The sequence below is a fragment of the Coregonus lavaretus genome (genome assembly GCF_964263955.1).
Source record: "Coregonus lavaretus genome assembly, chromosome: 24".
Lineage (NCBI taxonomy): Eukaryota > Metazoa > Chordata > Actinopteri > Salmoniformes > Salmonidae > Coregonus > Coregonus lavaretus.
The window spans coordinates 44,911,016-44,926,672 of record NC_140011.1 but is presented as its reverse complement, the minus strand read 5'-3'; the positions used below and the strand labels follow the sequence as shown (position 1 = coordinate 44,926,672).

At 45.0% G+C, this 15,657-nt stretch overlaps 1 protein-coding gene across 1 annotated transcript in view; it reads left to right on the top strand.

The window, feature by feature from the left end:
* Nucleotides 1–8,507, top strand: part of LOC311099804 (uncharacterized protein) — an 11,429-nt gene extending 2,922 nt beyond the window's left edge. Inside the window, exons 4-8 of the mRNA XM_084140553.1 lie at nt 1,950–2,059; nt 3,068–3,233; nt 5,260–6,027; nt 7,230–7,335; nt 7,878–8,507. Coding sequence (XP_083996679.1) covers nt 1,950–2,059; nt 3,068–3,233; nt 5,260–6,027; nt 7,230–7,335; nt 7,878–7,974 — 1,247 coding nt within the window. The 3' untranslated portion in view covers nt 7,975–8,507. The remainder of the gene's footprint in view (nt 1–1,949; nt 2,060–3,067; nt 3,234–5,259; nt 6,028–7,229; nt 7,336–7,877) is intronic.
* Nucleotides 8,508–15,657: the final 7,150 nt, after the last annotated feature.

Genomic DNA, 15,657 nt, shown 5'->3' with positions numbered 1-15,657 from the left:
CATCATGTCTCCGTACTGGGTCAGGCCACAGGACTTCATCCACATCACAGGCCACATTTTGTCTGGCCAGGCAACGGGGAAAAAACCCTGGCATGCCGTATCCAGGCTTGGCATGCCTCCACACCTATGTCACCACAGGCAAGTCCCATGGCTTGCAGGAGATTTACCCTGGTGTAAGGTTGGCGTTCATATACCTTCCACCGCCATGAGGAGAATAATTCCTCAATGGGGTTTAGGAAAGGGGAGTACGGTGGAAGGCAAAGATTGATAAAACCTTGGGTCATATTGTACCACTCTCTAACCTGGAGGGCTCTGTGAAAACTCACATTGTCCCAAACAACAACATAGATGGGATGCTCATCCTGCTGCCCTAACAAAGCATCTCGCATGTGATTGAGGAAAATGAGGAGCTGGTGAGTGTTGTAGGGTCCCAGGTTGGCATGATGGTGGACAACCCCATGATTGCTGATGGCAGCACATAATGTGACATTGCCACCACGCTGCCCAGGAACACCAACAATGGCCCGATGGCCAATCACATTACGGCCTCTCCTTCTCCTTTTGGTGAGATTAAACCCAGCTTCATCCATGTAGATGTATTGATGGGGTCTTTCCATTGCATCCAGTTGAAAAACCCTCTGTAGAAATAGATATAGTTTTGTAAGTGATACGGAAAAAGTGATTTAGGCCACTACAGTAAATCACTACTTAGAGTAATCAACATTGAATGTGTCTGGATATATGCCAACCTGTACATACTGGAATCTTTGCTCTTTGACTCTGTCTGAGTTGCGATCAAAGGGAACTCTGTATAGCTGTTTCATGCGCAGTCTGTTGCGCTTGAGGACACGATCAACAGTAGAGAGGCTGACACTGTTGATACCCTCAAAATTTAAATGGTCCTCAATGATCTTCTGCTGAATTTCGCTCAGTTTAATGGCATTGTTCTCACGGACCATATCAACAATTAGGGTCTCTTGGTGTGGGGAGAACATACCTGTCCTCCCACCCCCATGTGGCAGTCTTTCAATTCTACAAAAAGAGAACATGGAGTTACAAAAAATATACATGGAATACTAGGCCTACAAACAGTTAGACCAACCCTCCATTACAATACTACAGTACATTGGTACAGTGATGTACTGAAACATATATTTACTTACAGTATACTGTGGTACAGTATATAGTATGTCATACAGTAATTGCTGTCAACATTTACATACTGTACTATAATGTCAAAAAAAGGTAATTACCTGTTCTCTTCTCTAAATCTTCGGATTATGGTGGACACAGTGAATCTACTGATGTTTGGTTGTACCCTTTGTCCAGCCTCCCTCATGCTCATACCATGGACAAGAACATGGTCAATCACAGTAGCTCTGATTTCATCAGATATTACTGTTCTTTGTCTTCGCTGACCACCTCGACCACCTCGACCACCTCGACCACCTCGACCTCCTCTCACACAAACTCTTCCTCTCAGATTTCTATCCATTGTAGGGCCTCACAAACCAGTGCTCTCTGAACTGGCTTACTGTATATGTTCCCTCACATCATTAGCCACAAGTGTGATCAATTTTGAGTTGTTGTGTTCAAGTGGTGACCCCTGTGCTCTAATTGTGTTTGACTTTTGTCACCTGTGCTCACCATTATGCAGCACGGGTGCATCACAATGAAAATGTGTTGGCAAGTTATGTCTAAACAGGTGAAAAGTGCTTATGGTTTTGCCAAAAGAGTGATTGATTCAATCAGTGGGTTCAGGCAACTGAGCATTTGGTTCAGACAATAGGGTTTAGTGTTTTAGCAATTGAGAAAAACTGTAAAAAACTATAGTTGAATGTATTAGTACTACTGCCTGTCTCTCTGTATAGACCTGGATGTTATAGATTGTATATTGTCTCCCTGTATAGACCTAGATAATATAGAATGTATATTGTCTCCCTGTATAGATGAAATACAGTGTGATGCCAACAGGACCATAGAGGTAGAAGCTGGTCAGAATGTAACAGTTCACTGCTCTGCAGACGGGTTCCCCTACGTCCTGTACAGCTGGTCCAAGGTAGGACAGCAATCACTCAATATCAGACCACTGCTCTGTTCCTGTAGATTACATACACAGTTTCACCCAGTACACTGTTACTCACCTGTACACTGTTACTCACCTGTACACTGTTACTCACCTGTACACTGTTACTCACCTGTACACACTCACCTGTACACTGTTACTCACCTGTACACTGTTACTCATCTGTACACTGTTACTCACCTGTACACTGTTACTCACCTGTACACTGTTACTCACCTGTACACAGTTACTCACCTGTACACTGTTACTCACCTGTACACTGTTACTCACCTGTACACAGTTACTCACCTGTACACAGTTACTCACCTGTACACTGTTACTCACCTGTACACTGTTACTCACCTGTACACTGTTACTCACCTGTACACTGTTACTCACCTGTACACTGTTACTCACCTGTACACAGTTTCACCCAGTACACTGTTACTCACCTGTACACTGTTACTCACCTGTACACTGTTACTCACCTTTACACTGTTACTCACCTGTACACTGTTACTCACCTGTACACTGTTACTCACCTGTACACTGTTACTCACCTGTACACTGTTACTCACCTGTACACTGTTACTCAACTTTACACTGTTACTCACCTGTACACTGTTACTCACCTGTACACTGTTACTCACCTTTACACTGTTACTCACCTGTACACTGTTACTCACCTTTACACTGTTACTCACCTGTACACTGTTACTCACCTGTACACTGTTACTCACCTGTACACTGTTACTCACCTGTACACTGTTACTCACCTGTACACTGTTACTCACCTTTACACTGTTACTCACCTGTACACTGTTACTCACCTGTACACTGTTACTCACCTGTACACTATGAGTGCCATACTCCTTTCCAGTCATGCCAAACACAACACTCAATGCAACTTCAGATACAGCTATATCAAGGATCAAGATGCCAAACACAGCATGATGGCACAAACAGAATGGTACCCAGGCTAACATCATTCATTTATCCCAGGACAACCAGTGGATTTCAGATGGGGGATCTCTGGAGCTTTGGTCTGTGAGCGATTTTCAGGTGGGGGTTTACACACTGACCGTCACCGTGGGCAACAACACTGGCCTGGTGAGGAGGGTGGAGTTCAACATCACAATGCTGCAGACCACCACAGGGTCAGATACAGGTGAGAGATAAGCACTAAGGCATGCAAGAGACACGCAGGAACAGAGATACTCAGGAACAGAGATACTCAGGAACAGAGATACTCAGGAACAGAGATACTCAGGAACAGAGATAGAGATACTCAGGAACAGAGATACTCAGGAACAGAGATACTCAGGAACAGAGATACTCAGGAACAGAGATACTCAGGAACAGAGATACTCAGGAACAGAGATACTCAGGAACAGAGATACTCAGGAACAGAGATACTCAGGAACAGAGACAGAAGATGGAGGAAACAAGAGGTAAAAGTGTTCTTCTGGCTGAAAAACAAGTTGAAAACATTCTGGCATGTTCAAGCAATGGAGATTAGACAAGGTAAAAAGGTATTTTGTCTTTAGTCGTTCTGGGTCTGTGCAGATGAAGGAGAGGAGACAAGAAGAGGAGATAAGGAGAGGAGGCAAGGAGAGGACGCTACCCCCATTATTGAGACGCACCCAAGGGAATTTTTACAACCACCTGTCTGCATCTCACTGTCTGAAAACATATACATCTGCACGTCATTCTCTCTCCGTCTCGCTATCTCTCTCTCTCTTTCGCTCTCTCTTTCTCTCTCTCTCTCCATCCTGTGTGATGTTGATTGTGGTTTAGTTGAGTCAGTACAGACAAACTGAAATCTCTTCACATTCAGACAGACAGACGTCAAACATGTGGACCAAATGGAACCCTTTCCCCTATACAGTGCACTCCTTTTGTAGTGCCACAGGGCTCTGGTCAAAAGGAGTGCGCTGTATCGGCAGTAGGGTGCCATTTGGGACAGAGATTCACACTTCCTGCTTCCTGCTCTCCGCCAGCCCACAGCAACAGCAGCTACAACACGGTCGCCTTCAGTAGCTGAAAGATGCAGATAGAAAAGCCATGAATAGAGCTGACTCCTTTTACTCTACAAGTCAGTGATTTATGTCTGTTCTACATTATACATTTACATTTACGTCATTTAGCAGACGCTCTTATCCAGAGCGACTTACAGTTAGTGAATACATATATATATATATATTTTTTTTATACTGGCCCCCCGTGGGAATCGAACCCACAACCCTGGCGTTGCAAACGCCATGCTCTATCAACTGAGCTACATCCCTGCCGGCCATTCCCTCCCCTACCCTGGGCGACGCTGGGCCAATTGTGCGCCGCCCATGAGTCTCCCGGTCGCGGCCGGCTGCGACAGAGCCTGGATTCGAACCAGGATCTCTAGTGGCACAGTTAGCACTGCGATGCAGCGCCTTAGACCACTGCGCCACTCAGGAGACCCAATTATACATTTCTATCTGAATGCCATACACTTTTCACCACAGCTACAGCACGCTCACCTTCTGCAATGTTGCTGCTGAATATTACAGATAGAAATGTCATGAATACAGCTGAAATGTCAGTGAGTTATGTCTGTTCTGTATTCTACATTTCTATCTGATATGTCAGTGAGTTATGTCTGTTCTGTATTCTACATTTCTATCCGAATGCCCTAAACCACAGCTACTGCAGGAATGCCATGAAAGAGCTCACATGATTCCTTTACCACTGTTATGTTTCTCAGTTGGTAGAATATTGTGCATTCAACACCAGGACGGTGACTTTCTGCTGGGGTCACCGATACAACAACGTATACCCTCACTACTGTAAATTGCTTTGGATAAAAGCATTTGGTAAAAATATTATTATTATTATCTTATTCCACCTTCGGAGAGGAATGTGTGTTCTATGGAATATATTTCTAAGTGTTCCATAACGTTGAGGACTAGTGAACATCTTCTACAGGTTCCAAAGAGAGAAGAAGAACGCTGAGATGTTGATCGCTGTTAACGTCAGCTCTAAAAAGGGTATAGACTTCCCCCTGCTGGACATGTTGGAGTACTGTTTGAGTACTGGTTCCCTAAAGGGGCATTCCGGACCCAAATGCAGCCTGGGGCTGTGTAGTTGCTGAAGTGTCAGAGAGACATTATGACATGGTGACGATTCTCTCTGTCTCTCATTACTTTCACACATAACAGGTCCTGCTACCACAGACACTCCTCCTCTCACTGTGACCACCAGCACCTGGCCTACAGGTACCGGCACCAACGTAACTGGACCTACAGGTACCGGCACCAACGTAACTGGACCTACAGGTACCGGCACCAACGTAACTGGACCTACAGGTACCGGCACCAGCGTAACTGGACCTACAGGTACCACCGTAACTGGACCTACAGGTACCGGCACCAACGTAACTGGACCTACAGGTACCGGCACCAACGTAACTGGAACTACAGGTACCGGCACCAGCGTAACAAGCGAGATGGCGACCCCCACAGATAACCTCAGCATCACACCAGACACCCTCACCTCCTCTACCGTACAGGAAGTCAACACCAGTATCACCATGACTACCTCTGTCACCCAGCCAATCAACTCCAACACACACCGATCAGTCAACACAGAGGCGGGAACAAAGCGGTCAGAGGTCAACAGCTCCACCGACAGTCCAATCAGAGTCCCATCCACGGCCCAATCAGGATCCACCTATCCACCCAAGGTCCAATCAGATGAGCCCACTCCATGGAGCGTCCAATCAGATGGCGGGCAGGGGAACGAGTCTGAAGCAGAGACCTCCAGTGGTGGTGGTCAGGGGGGCCCAGTGTCCACTATGCTATACCCAGAGAAGAGCACCCTAGCTGGGGAGAAGGAAGACCACACCCTGGGGACCTATGGCGCTACCACCTCCACTGCCTCCCATGGGGATGATGTGGATGACACCACTGAAGTGATGATTGAGACAGGTAGGATCACAGCCTGAGATGGTTGGTTTGTATTGGTTTCATTGGTCATTCTATTTGGTATGTAGACCACTTAAACAGAAAACCTTACAATATCATGAACATAGAGAACAATATCATGATTATAGAGAACAATATCATGATTATAGAGGAGAACAATATCATGATTATAGAGAACAATATCATGATTAAAGAGGAGAACAATATCATGATTATAGAGGAGAACAATATCATGAACATAGAGAACAATATCATGATTATAGAGAACAATATCATGATTAAAGAGGAGAACAATATCATGATTATAGAGGAGAACAATATCATGAACATAGAGAACAATATCATGATTATAGAGGAGAACAATATCATGATTATAGAGGAGAACAATGTCATGATTATAGTTAACAATATCATGATTATAGAGGAGAACAATATCATGATTATAGAGAACAATATCATGATTATAGAGGAGAACAATATCATGAACATAGAGAACAATATCATGATTATAGAGGAGAACAATATCATGATTATAGAGGAGAACAATGTCATGATTATAGTTAACAATATCATGATTATAGAGGAGAACAATATCATGATTATAGAGAACAATATCATGATTATAGAGGAGAACAATATCATGATTATAGAGGAGAACAATATCATGATTATAGAGAACAATATCATGATTAAAGAGGAGAACAATATCATGATTATAGAGGAGAACAATATCATGGTTACAGAGAACAATATCATGATTATAGAGGAGAAAAATATCATAATTATAGAGAACAATATCATGATTATAGAGAACAATATCATGATTATAGAGGAGAACAATATCATAATTATAGAGAACAATATCATGATTATAGAGGAGAACAATATCATGGTTATGGAGGAGAACAATATCATAATTATAGAGAACAATATCATAATTATAGAGGAGAACAATATCATGGTTATGGAGGAGAACAATATCATGATTATAGAGAACAAAATATCATGATTATAGAGGAGAACAGTATCATGATTATAGAGAACAATATCATGATTATAGAGGAGAACAGTATCATGATTATAGAGAACAATATCATGATTATAAAGGAGAACAATATCATGATTATAGAGGAGAACAGTATCATGATTATAGAGAACATTATCATGATTATAGAGGAGAACAATTCCATGATTATTCCTCTCAGGTCCCAGTAGTGGTCAGAGGTACATGGTAGTGTGGGTGCTGCTTCCTGTCCTGGCTCTGCTGCTCCTGGTTGGGTTCCTCTATAGACGATTCATCGCCCAGAAAAGGTGAGCATGCTTCCTGTCCTGGCTCCGCTGCTCCTTTCTTTCTCTAGATGGTTGTCACATCAATCAGTCAATCTCTGTTATTTTCCACCTGCCTTTCAATCTGCCTCTCCCTCCCCCCTCCCTTCTCCCCTCGCTCCCTCTCCCTCCCTCTCCTCTCGCCTCTCTCCTCTCTCCCTCCCTCCCCTCTCTCCCTCCCCCCTCCCTCCCCTCTCTCCCTCCCCCTCCCCTCTCTCCCTCCCTCTCCCCTCTCTCCCTCCCTCTCCCCTCTCTCCCTCCCTCCCCTCTCTCCTCTCTTCCTCCCCCTCCCCCCTCCCCTCTCTCCCTCCCCCCCCCCTCCCCCTCCCCCTCATCTACCCTCTCTTTCCCCTCTCTCCCCTCTCCTACACTCACTCTCTCCCTCCCTCCCTCACTCCCTCCCTCCCTCCCTCCCTCCCTCCCTCCCTCCCTCCCTCCCTCCCTCCCTTCCCCTACCCTCTCTCCCTCCCTTCCCCTCCCCTCCCCTCTCTCCCTCACCTCTTTCCCTCCCTCCTCTCTCTCTCCAGGATGGACATGCCTCCCCCCTTCAAGCCTCCTCCCCCTCCAGTGAAGTATACCTCTGTGAGAGCTCATGACGTCCCCATGACAGACATCCTCACCTGAAGGATATTGTGGTTATGTTAAGGTTATGTTATGTTATAATTAGAATCAGAATAGTCATGGTTATGTAATGGTTGTGTTATGGTTGTGTTCATGATGTCCCCATGAAACACATCCTCACCTGAAGGGGGAGCTGTTGTATTTGTTTTATGGTTAAATGAAAAGCTCCCTTGGGCCCCATTCATTTTATAGTCATACTTAATGTCAGAAATATAAATTAGGCTTAATAGTCTTTGCACTTTTACCGTAGATTTACTGTGCCCATGTTGTGTGGTTTAATGGTATCCCTTTACAAAGCTGGACCTTTCTTTCTGTCGTATGTTGCTATGCGTTTTTGGTTTTCAAGTCATTGAGCTTTTACCAAAGAGTATGATATTCATTGTTACAGAAATGTCTTTATGGTTAAACTTTGGTGTGAATTACGGAAACCAAAATGTTCTGTATTAAATTTGTAAATATTATACTTTTTTACCAGAAATATTATGAAATAATTAAGATTGCAATTGAATGTATCCAATCTGTTCAAATAAAGATCTAAAAGATATACATAAAGTTTTGAGTCAATGTTATTCACAAACCATGACTGTTAATAGGTAATGTACTGTACCAGCACAGAAACATGGGTGTGGAATTCTGGAACACAGAGAGAGAGAGTTCCCATCCCACTCCGGAACAGAACCGTGACATTCTCTCCTCTGAGCTAGAGAGAGTTCCCATCCCACTCCGGAACAGAACCGTCACATTCTCTCCTCTGAGCTAGAGAGAGTTCCCATCCCACTCCGGAACAGAACCGTCACATTCTCTCCTCTGAGCTAGAGAGAGTTCCCATCCCACTCCGGAACAGAACCGTCACATTCTCTCCTCTGAGCTAGAGAGAGTTCCCATCCCACTCCGGAACAGAACCGTCACATTCTCTCCTCTGAGCTAGAGAGAGTTCCCATCCCACTCCGGAACAGAACCGTCACATTCTCTCCTCTGAGCTAGAGAGAGTTCCCATCCCACTCCGGAACAGAACCGTCACATTCTCTCCTCTGAGCTAGAGAGAGTTCCCATCCCACTCCGGAACAGAACCGTCACATTCTCTCCTCTGAGCTAGATATAAAGGTCACTGAAAGGCAATATGTCTGACAGAACACAATCTAACTCAACTGTCCTCCAAGCCAGAACTGTGCTAGTGTGACACTGTGTTAGCCCATTGAGCTGAAGCCTAGGCATTAACTCAGGAAGCTAAGGCAAATCTTCAGTTTTCAGGCTAGGTTACTCATCACATGAGCGTGCTTTACCGAACAGTATGTCTGTCTGCCTGTCTTCCTGTCTGTCTGTCTACCTGTCTGCTGCCTGTCTGTCTGCTGTCTGGCTAGCACTGCAACAACAAATGGCTCTAATGTCCACAGTAACCACAGTGTTACAAAGGTTACAGAAAAACCTCTTGATGAAAAACCTTCATAAACCCCTTGATGAACCAGGAGTCAAAACCACAGACCACACCTGGCCAGCTGGTGTGAGACTGAGACCAGCTACACACCCCTTCACACTACTCTGTAGACACTGCTATGGTGACTGGTGTGGGATCAACTACCCACCTCTGCACTCTTAGAAAACAAAAGTGCTAAATAGAACCATACAGGGGTTTCTTCGGTTAGTCCCCATACAAATGTAGGATTTCATAGATGTAGGATCTTAATTTGATCATCCTGTTGAGGTGTATTTGAGATTTTAAAAGGCTTCTGAAGTTTGTAATTGACACTTTTAAATTTCAGACTTGATTCTCCCTTACGATAAAATGTATCAACACCTACAAACGTTTCCATTAATTACAATCCACATAGTAAATCACATTTCCTGTTGCTGCAGGATTATTTTCCTGCTGTAGCAAACTGGCTCAAATTAAGATCCTACATCTGTAGGGGAACCCTTTTTGGTGCTGGGTAGAACCCTTTGCAGAGGATTCTATCTAGAACCCTCAATGTAGGGTTCTTCAAAGAACCCCCTGTATACTGTTCTACTTAGAACCCTCTATGAAGCGTTCTACCAAGAACCATTTTATCATCTAAAGGTTCTTCCTAGAACCATTTTATCATCTAAAGGTTCTTCCTAGAACCCAGCCTTATTAGCCTTTAAAATTAAACTATTTATGACAATACATTGAATATATCATGAGGCCTTTCTTTGAGGGCCTAGTTATACCCAGTGGTGTTAGGAAACTCCTGGTTTACAGGCCTCATCAGGCCTGCAAGTCACATTACGCGTAATTCCTATTGGAATCCAGACAGAGTTAGGATATCCAACCAAGTGGCATTGTTAATCACCTGCATTCAGAATCACTGCCAGGAAAGGGTGGATTGAAAACATTTACATAATTTTAACAGACACTCTTATCCAGAGTGACTGCACACATTTTCATATTGGTCCCTCTTGAAAATCGAACCCACAATACTGGCGTTGCAAGCGCCATGCTCTACTAACTGAGCCACAAGAAATACTGAGAGGAAGATTGAATACTGAGACTACCTAAACCATCTAAACTGGAACAGCCATCTCAGTAACGGGTGCAATAACTCCAACTACTAACAGATTGGATTAGTTTAGAAAACTGTATGTTATTTATCTTCCTGTAGCATAAAATTGATCAACCAATCAATGTACATGCAAAAACACAGATATTACAGTAAATCAAACAATTCTGAAAATCTCCCTGCAATAGAGCATGCTGGGAGATATTATATATGGTTCCATGTAGAACCCTTCTTTTTTTTTTCTTTTTTTTTTACCCCCTTTTTCTCCTTTTTGTATTTGACCCCCTATTTCTCCCCAATGTCGATCTTGTCTCATTTCTGCAACTCCCCAACGGGCTCGGGAGAGGCGAAGGTCGAGTCATGCGTCCTCCGAAACGTGACCCGCCGAGCCGCGCTTCTTAACCCCAGGCTGTAGTGACACCGCAACACTGCGATGCAGTGCCTTAGACCGCCGCGCCGCTTGGGAGGCTCTGTAGGACCCTTCTTGCCTTCCAAAGAATCATCAATGAACCCTTTCTTCCAAAAACGGTTCTTAGGATGTTAAAGGTAGAATCCTTTGCCTAACAAAGAACCCCTGTCTTCCAAAAGGGTTCTTCTGATCAAAATGGTTCTTGGTAGAATCCGATCCCTTCGCAAATAACCCTTTTTTTCTGAGAGTGTACACACTGTTATGCTGACCGGTGTAGGAATACCTTCACACACTACTCTGACCTAACTCTTTCATCATCAGACCTGGGTCACTGTTGTGAGACTGAAGACCACCTACACATCACACTGAACAAACTGACTGCTGTAAGGTGCTTAAAGATATGACCGGGGTCCAGGGTACATTTACCTTTTAGTCATTTAGCAGACGCTCTTATCCAGAGCGACTTACAGTTAGCGCATACATTATTTATATATTTTTCATACTGGCCCCCCGTGGGAAACGAACCCACAACCCTGGCATTGCAAACGCCATGCTCTACCAATATCCCTGCCGGCCATTCCCTCCCCTGGGCCAATTGTGCACCGCCCCATGGGTCTCCCGGTCACGGCCGGCTACGACAGATCTCTAGTGGCACAGCTAGCACTGCGATGCAGTGCCTTAGACCACTGCGCACTCGGGAGGTAGTGGGGTGACAGGGCTTAAACTCTAGAGGGTTTAAGATATGACCGGGGTCCAGGGTAGTGGGTTGATACAAAGGCCAGGCTCTTCCTGGGTCCAAACAGGAAACAACACAACAAATAAAAAATACATAAATATACATAGCACTACATTACAATTTAGTAATTCAGCAGATGCTCCCATCCAGAGGGACCCACAGCTAGTGCATTCATGTTATGATAGCCAGGCGAGACAACCACATATCACAGTCATATCCCAACCACGTATCACACACATAATACAATGCAAAATACAATACAAAATGCATAAAAATGTCTGTGTGTCTTTTCACAGTCCCGGTCGTGCCGTAAGATGTTATTTTATCTGTTTTTTTAATCTGATTTTATTGCTAGCTTGAGTTACCTGGGGTGGCAGGGAGTTCATGTGGTCATGGCTCTATTTAATACTGTGTGTTTTCCAGCCTCTGTTCTGGACCTGGGGACTGTGAAAAGACCTGAAAGTCTTGTGTTGTACCGATGAGTGTCCGAGCTGTGTGCCAACTGCTTGAACAGACAGTTCAGTACCTTCAACACCTCGCACAAAGATGCAGTCAATCTCTCCTCAATGTTGAGCCAGGAGAGATTGACATGCATGTCATTGAAATTTACCCTCTGTGTACATCTAAGTGCAATACATGCTGCTCTGTTCGGGACCAACTGCAATTTGCCAATGTCCTTCTTTGCTGCACCTGACCACACAACTGGACAATAGTCCAGGTGCAACAAAACTAGGGCCTGTAGGACCTGTCTGGTTGACTGAGATGTCAAGAAAGCAGAGCAATGCCTTATCATGGACAGACCTCTTAAAATGTTAGTGACCATTTATATGTGTTGACCATGATAGCTTGCTATCTAGGGTAACACCCAATAGTTAAGTCTCTTCAACTTGCTCAATAGCCACGTTATTCAATAATAGATCCAGATGAGGTTTAGGGTTGAGCCAGTGATTTGTCCCCAAAATTATGCTTTTAGCTTTGAGATATTTTGCACCAACATATTGCTAGTTGCTAAAACTGACTGGAGCTCTATGTTAAGGGTGTCAGTTATTTAATTGACTGTTGCAGCTGATGTGTATACTGTTGAGTCGTCAATGTACATGGACACATAGGCTTTATTCAAGGTCAGCGGAAGGTCATTAGTAAAAACAGAAAACAATAATGGCCCTAGTCGGCTGCCCTGCGGCACACCACACTCAACTGAATTTGCATTAGAGAAGCTTCCATTAAAGAAAACCCTCTGTGTTCTATTACACTGAACAACAATATAAACGCATGTAAAGCGTTGGTCCCATGTTTCATAAGCTGAAATAAAAGATCCCAGAAATGTTCCATACGCACAAAAAGCTTATTTCTCTCACATTTTGTGCACACATTTGTTTACATCCCTGTTAGTGATGAAACTGTGGGTTTGCAAAACCGAAGAAGGAACCGTCTCAGGGAAGCTCATCTGCTTGCTTGTCGTCCTGACCAGGGTCTTGACCTGACTGCAGTTCGGCGTCGTAACCGACTTCAGTGGGCAAATGCTCACCTTCGATGGACACTGGCATGCTGGAGAAGTGTGCTCTTCACGCATGAATCCCGGTTTCAACTGTACCGGGCAGATGGCAAACAGCATGTATGGTGTTGTGTGGGCGAGCGGTTTTCTGATGTCAATGTTGTGAACAGAGCGCCACATGGTGGCGGTGGGGCTATGGGATTGGCAGGCATAAGCTTCGGACAATGAACACAATTGCATTTTATCTATGGCAATTTGAATGCACAGAGATACCGTGACGAGATCCTGAGGCCCATTGTCGTGCCATTCATCCGCCGCCATCACCTCATGTTTCAGCATGATAATGCACAGCCCCATGTCGCAAGGATCTGTACACAACAATGGAGGCTGCTGAGGGGAGGACGGCTCATAATAATGGCTGGAATGGAGTAAAGGGAATGGTATCAAACACTCCGTTTCAGCCATTATTATGAGCCGTCATCCCCTCAGCAGCCTCCACTTGTACACAATTCCTGGAAGCTGTCACCCAGTGAGCATGTTTGGGATGCTCTGGATCGACGTGTACGACAGCGTGTTCCAGTTCCCGCCAATAGCCAGCAACTCCCCCACAGCCTTTGAAGAGCAGTGGAACAACATTCCACAGGGCACAATCAACAGCCTGATCAACTCTATGAGAAGGAAATGTGTTGCGCTGCATGAGGCAAATGTTGATCACACCAGATACTGACTGGTTTTCTGATCCACGCCCCCTACTTTTTTTTAAAGGTATCTGTGACCAACAGATGCATATCTGCATTTCCAGTCATGTGAAATCCATAGATTAGGGCCTAATGAATTTATTTCAATTGACTGATTTCCTATAAACTGTAAGTCAGTAAAATCGTTGACATTTTTGCATTTATATTTTGGTTCACTGTTCTGGCCAGCATCATACCACCCTGCATACCACCCTGCATCCCACTGCTGGCTTGCCTCTGAAGCTAAGCAGGGTTTGTTCTGGTTGGTCCCTGGATGGGAGACCAGATGCTGCTGGAAATGGTAATGGCTGGCCAGTAGGAGGCAGTCTTTCCTCTGGTCTAAAAAGGATTTCCCAGGGCAGTGCTTGGGGACATTACCCTGTGTAGGGTGCCGTTAAACTGGTGTCCTGACTGTCAGTGGTCACTAAAGATCCCCTGGATCTTATTGTAAGAGTAGGGGTGTTAACCTGTCCTGGCTTAATTCCCAATCTGGCTATCATGGCCACCTAATCATCCCCAGCATCCAATTGGTTTATTCCTCTCCCCTGTAACTATTCCACAGATCGTTGCTGTAAGTGAGAATGTGTTCTCAGTCAACGTACCGTGTTAAATAAAGAAACTCTCAATCCATGATAAGGAAGAGGATATGAATCCATAACACCTACATTTTTTAAGTCAGTCAACTTAGGTACAACATACCATGGCTGAAGTTTGTACTTGTTCTCATAAATGTCCTAATCACAAACAATTAGTTATTCTCCAATTTGCACAATGTGTAAGACGGCTAAGAAATGACCGAGACGATGATGGCTAAGCCGGGTTGCCCCCAGTCATGCGGTTATAGTGTTTCTCTGAAAGATACTCACGATTTATGTGTAGTTTGTCTCGGCTTGGTCACTTGAACCAGTCCGTGTGCACATTGCCACGAACTGCGAGCAAACTCCCTGGAAAGACGTGTTGCATTCCTGAGGAAGCTTGGAGTTACCGATAGCGACTGGGACCGAGGTGCAGGGAGCGGAGAGAGACTTGTGGTTGGAACAGGTGGAACTAGCATCCCAACAGCGGGATAGTGACTGGTTACATACAGGGCCCGGGTTCGGATGACGACAGTGTCTCTGGATGGCTCCAGGGGTTTCTCTGGTGACGAAGAGGACTTAGTTCCGGGACAGACACTTCCTCACGGTACGGGAGTAGCGAGGGAAAACCTAGCATCCAATTCATCGTTCATAGAACTGTGCCGCGGGGCGACTATGCATTTGAAGGTAAAGCGGCCGTCTTTACCCCCGCGGCATCAAGGTTTGGTGGAAAGTACCTGGCCCCTGTGGCTGCCACAGTCAAGCACCACCTACCCCTGTTTCCTGATTTAGTCGAAGAATTGACAACAACCTGGTCCAAACCACATTTAGCTAAGCTGAAGCTGCATTGTTGTGGATCTGGAACTGATGGAGGAAGCAGGGCTGTTGCTCACACCACCGGTGGATAAGAAGTTAGCAGGCTACCTAGCCCCGTTGGCTAACAAGGGTGTGGCTAATGCGAATCCTACGCTCCCTAACAAGAACTGTCGCTTTATGGCTGCTCAGCTGGAGAAGGTCTATCATGCAGAGGGGGTGGCTGCCCAATCCCTGTCGTCTGTCACCATGCTGCAGGTCTACCAGAGCGAGAGCTTCATTCTGCGCATGTCCCAGGGCATGTGTTCTGGCGCTTGGGGTGAGCATGGGAGTATCTATGGTTGAACATTTCGCAGGTGCTGTAGAGGGACAAGCAGATGCATCTCATTGAGCTGATTTCTCCCA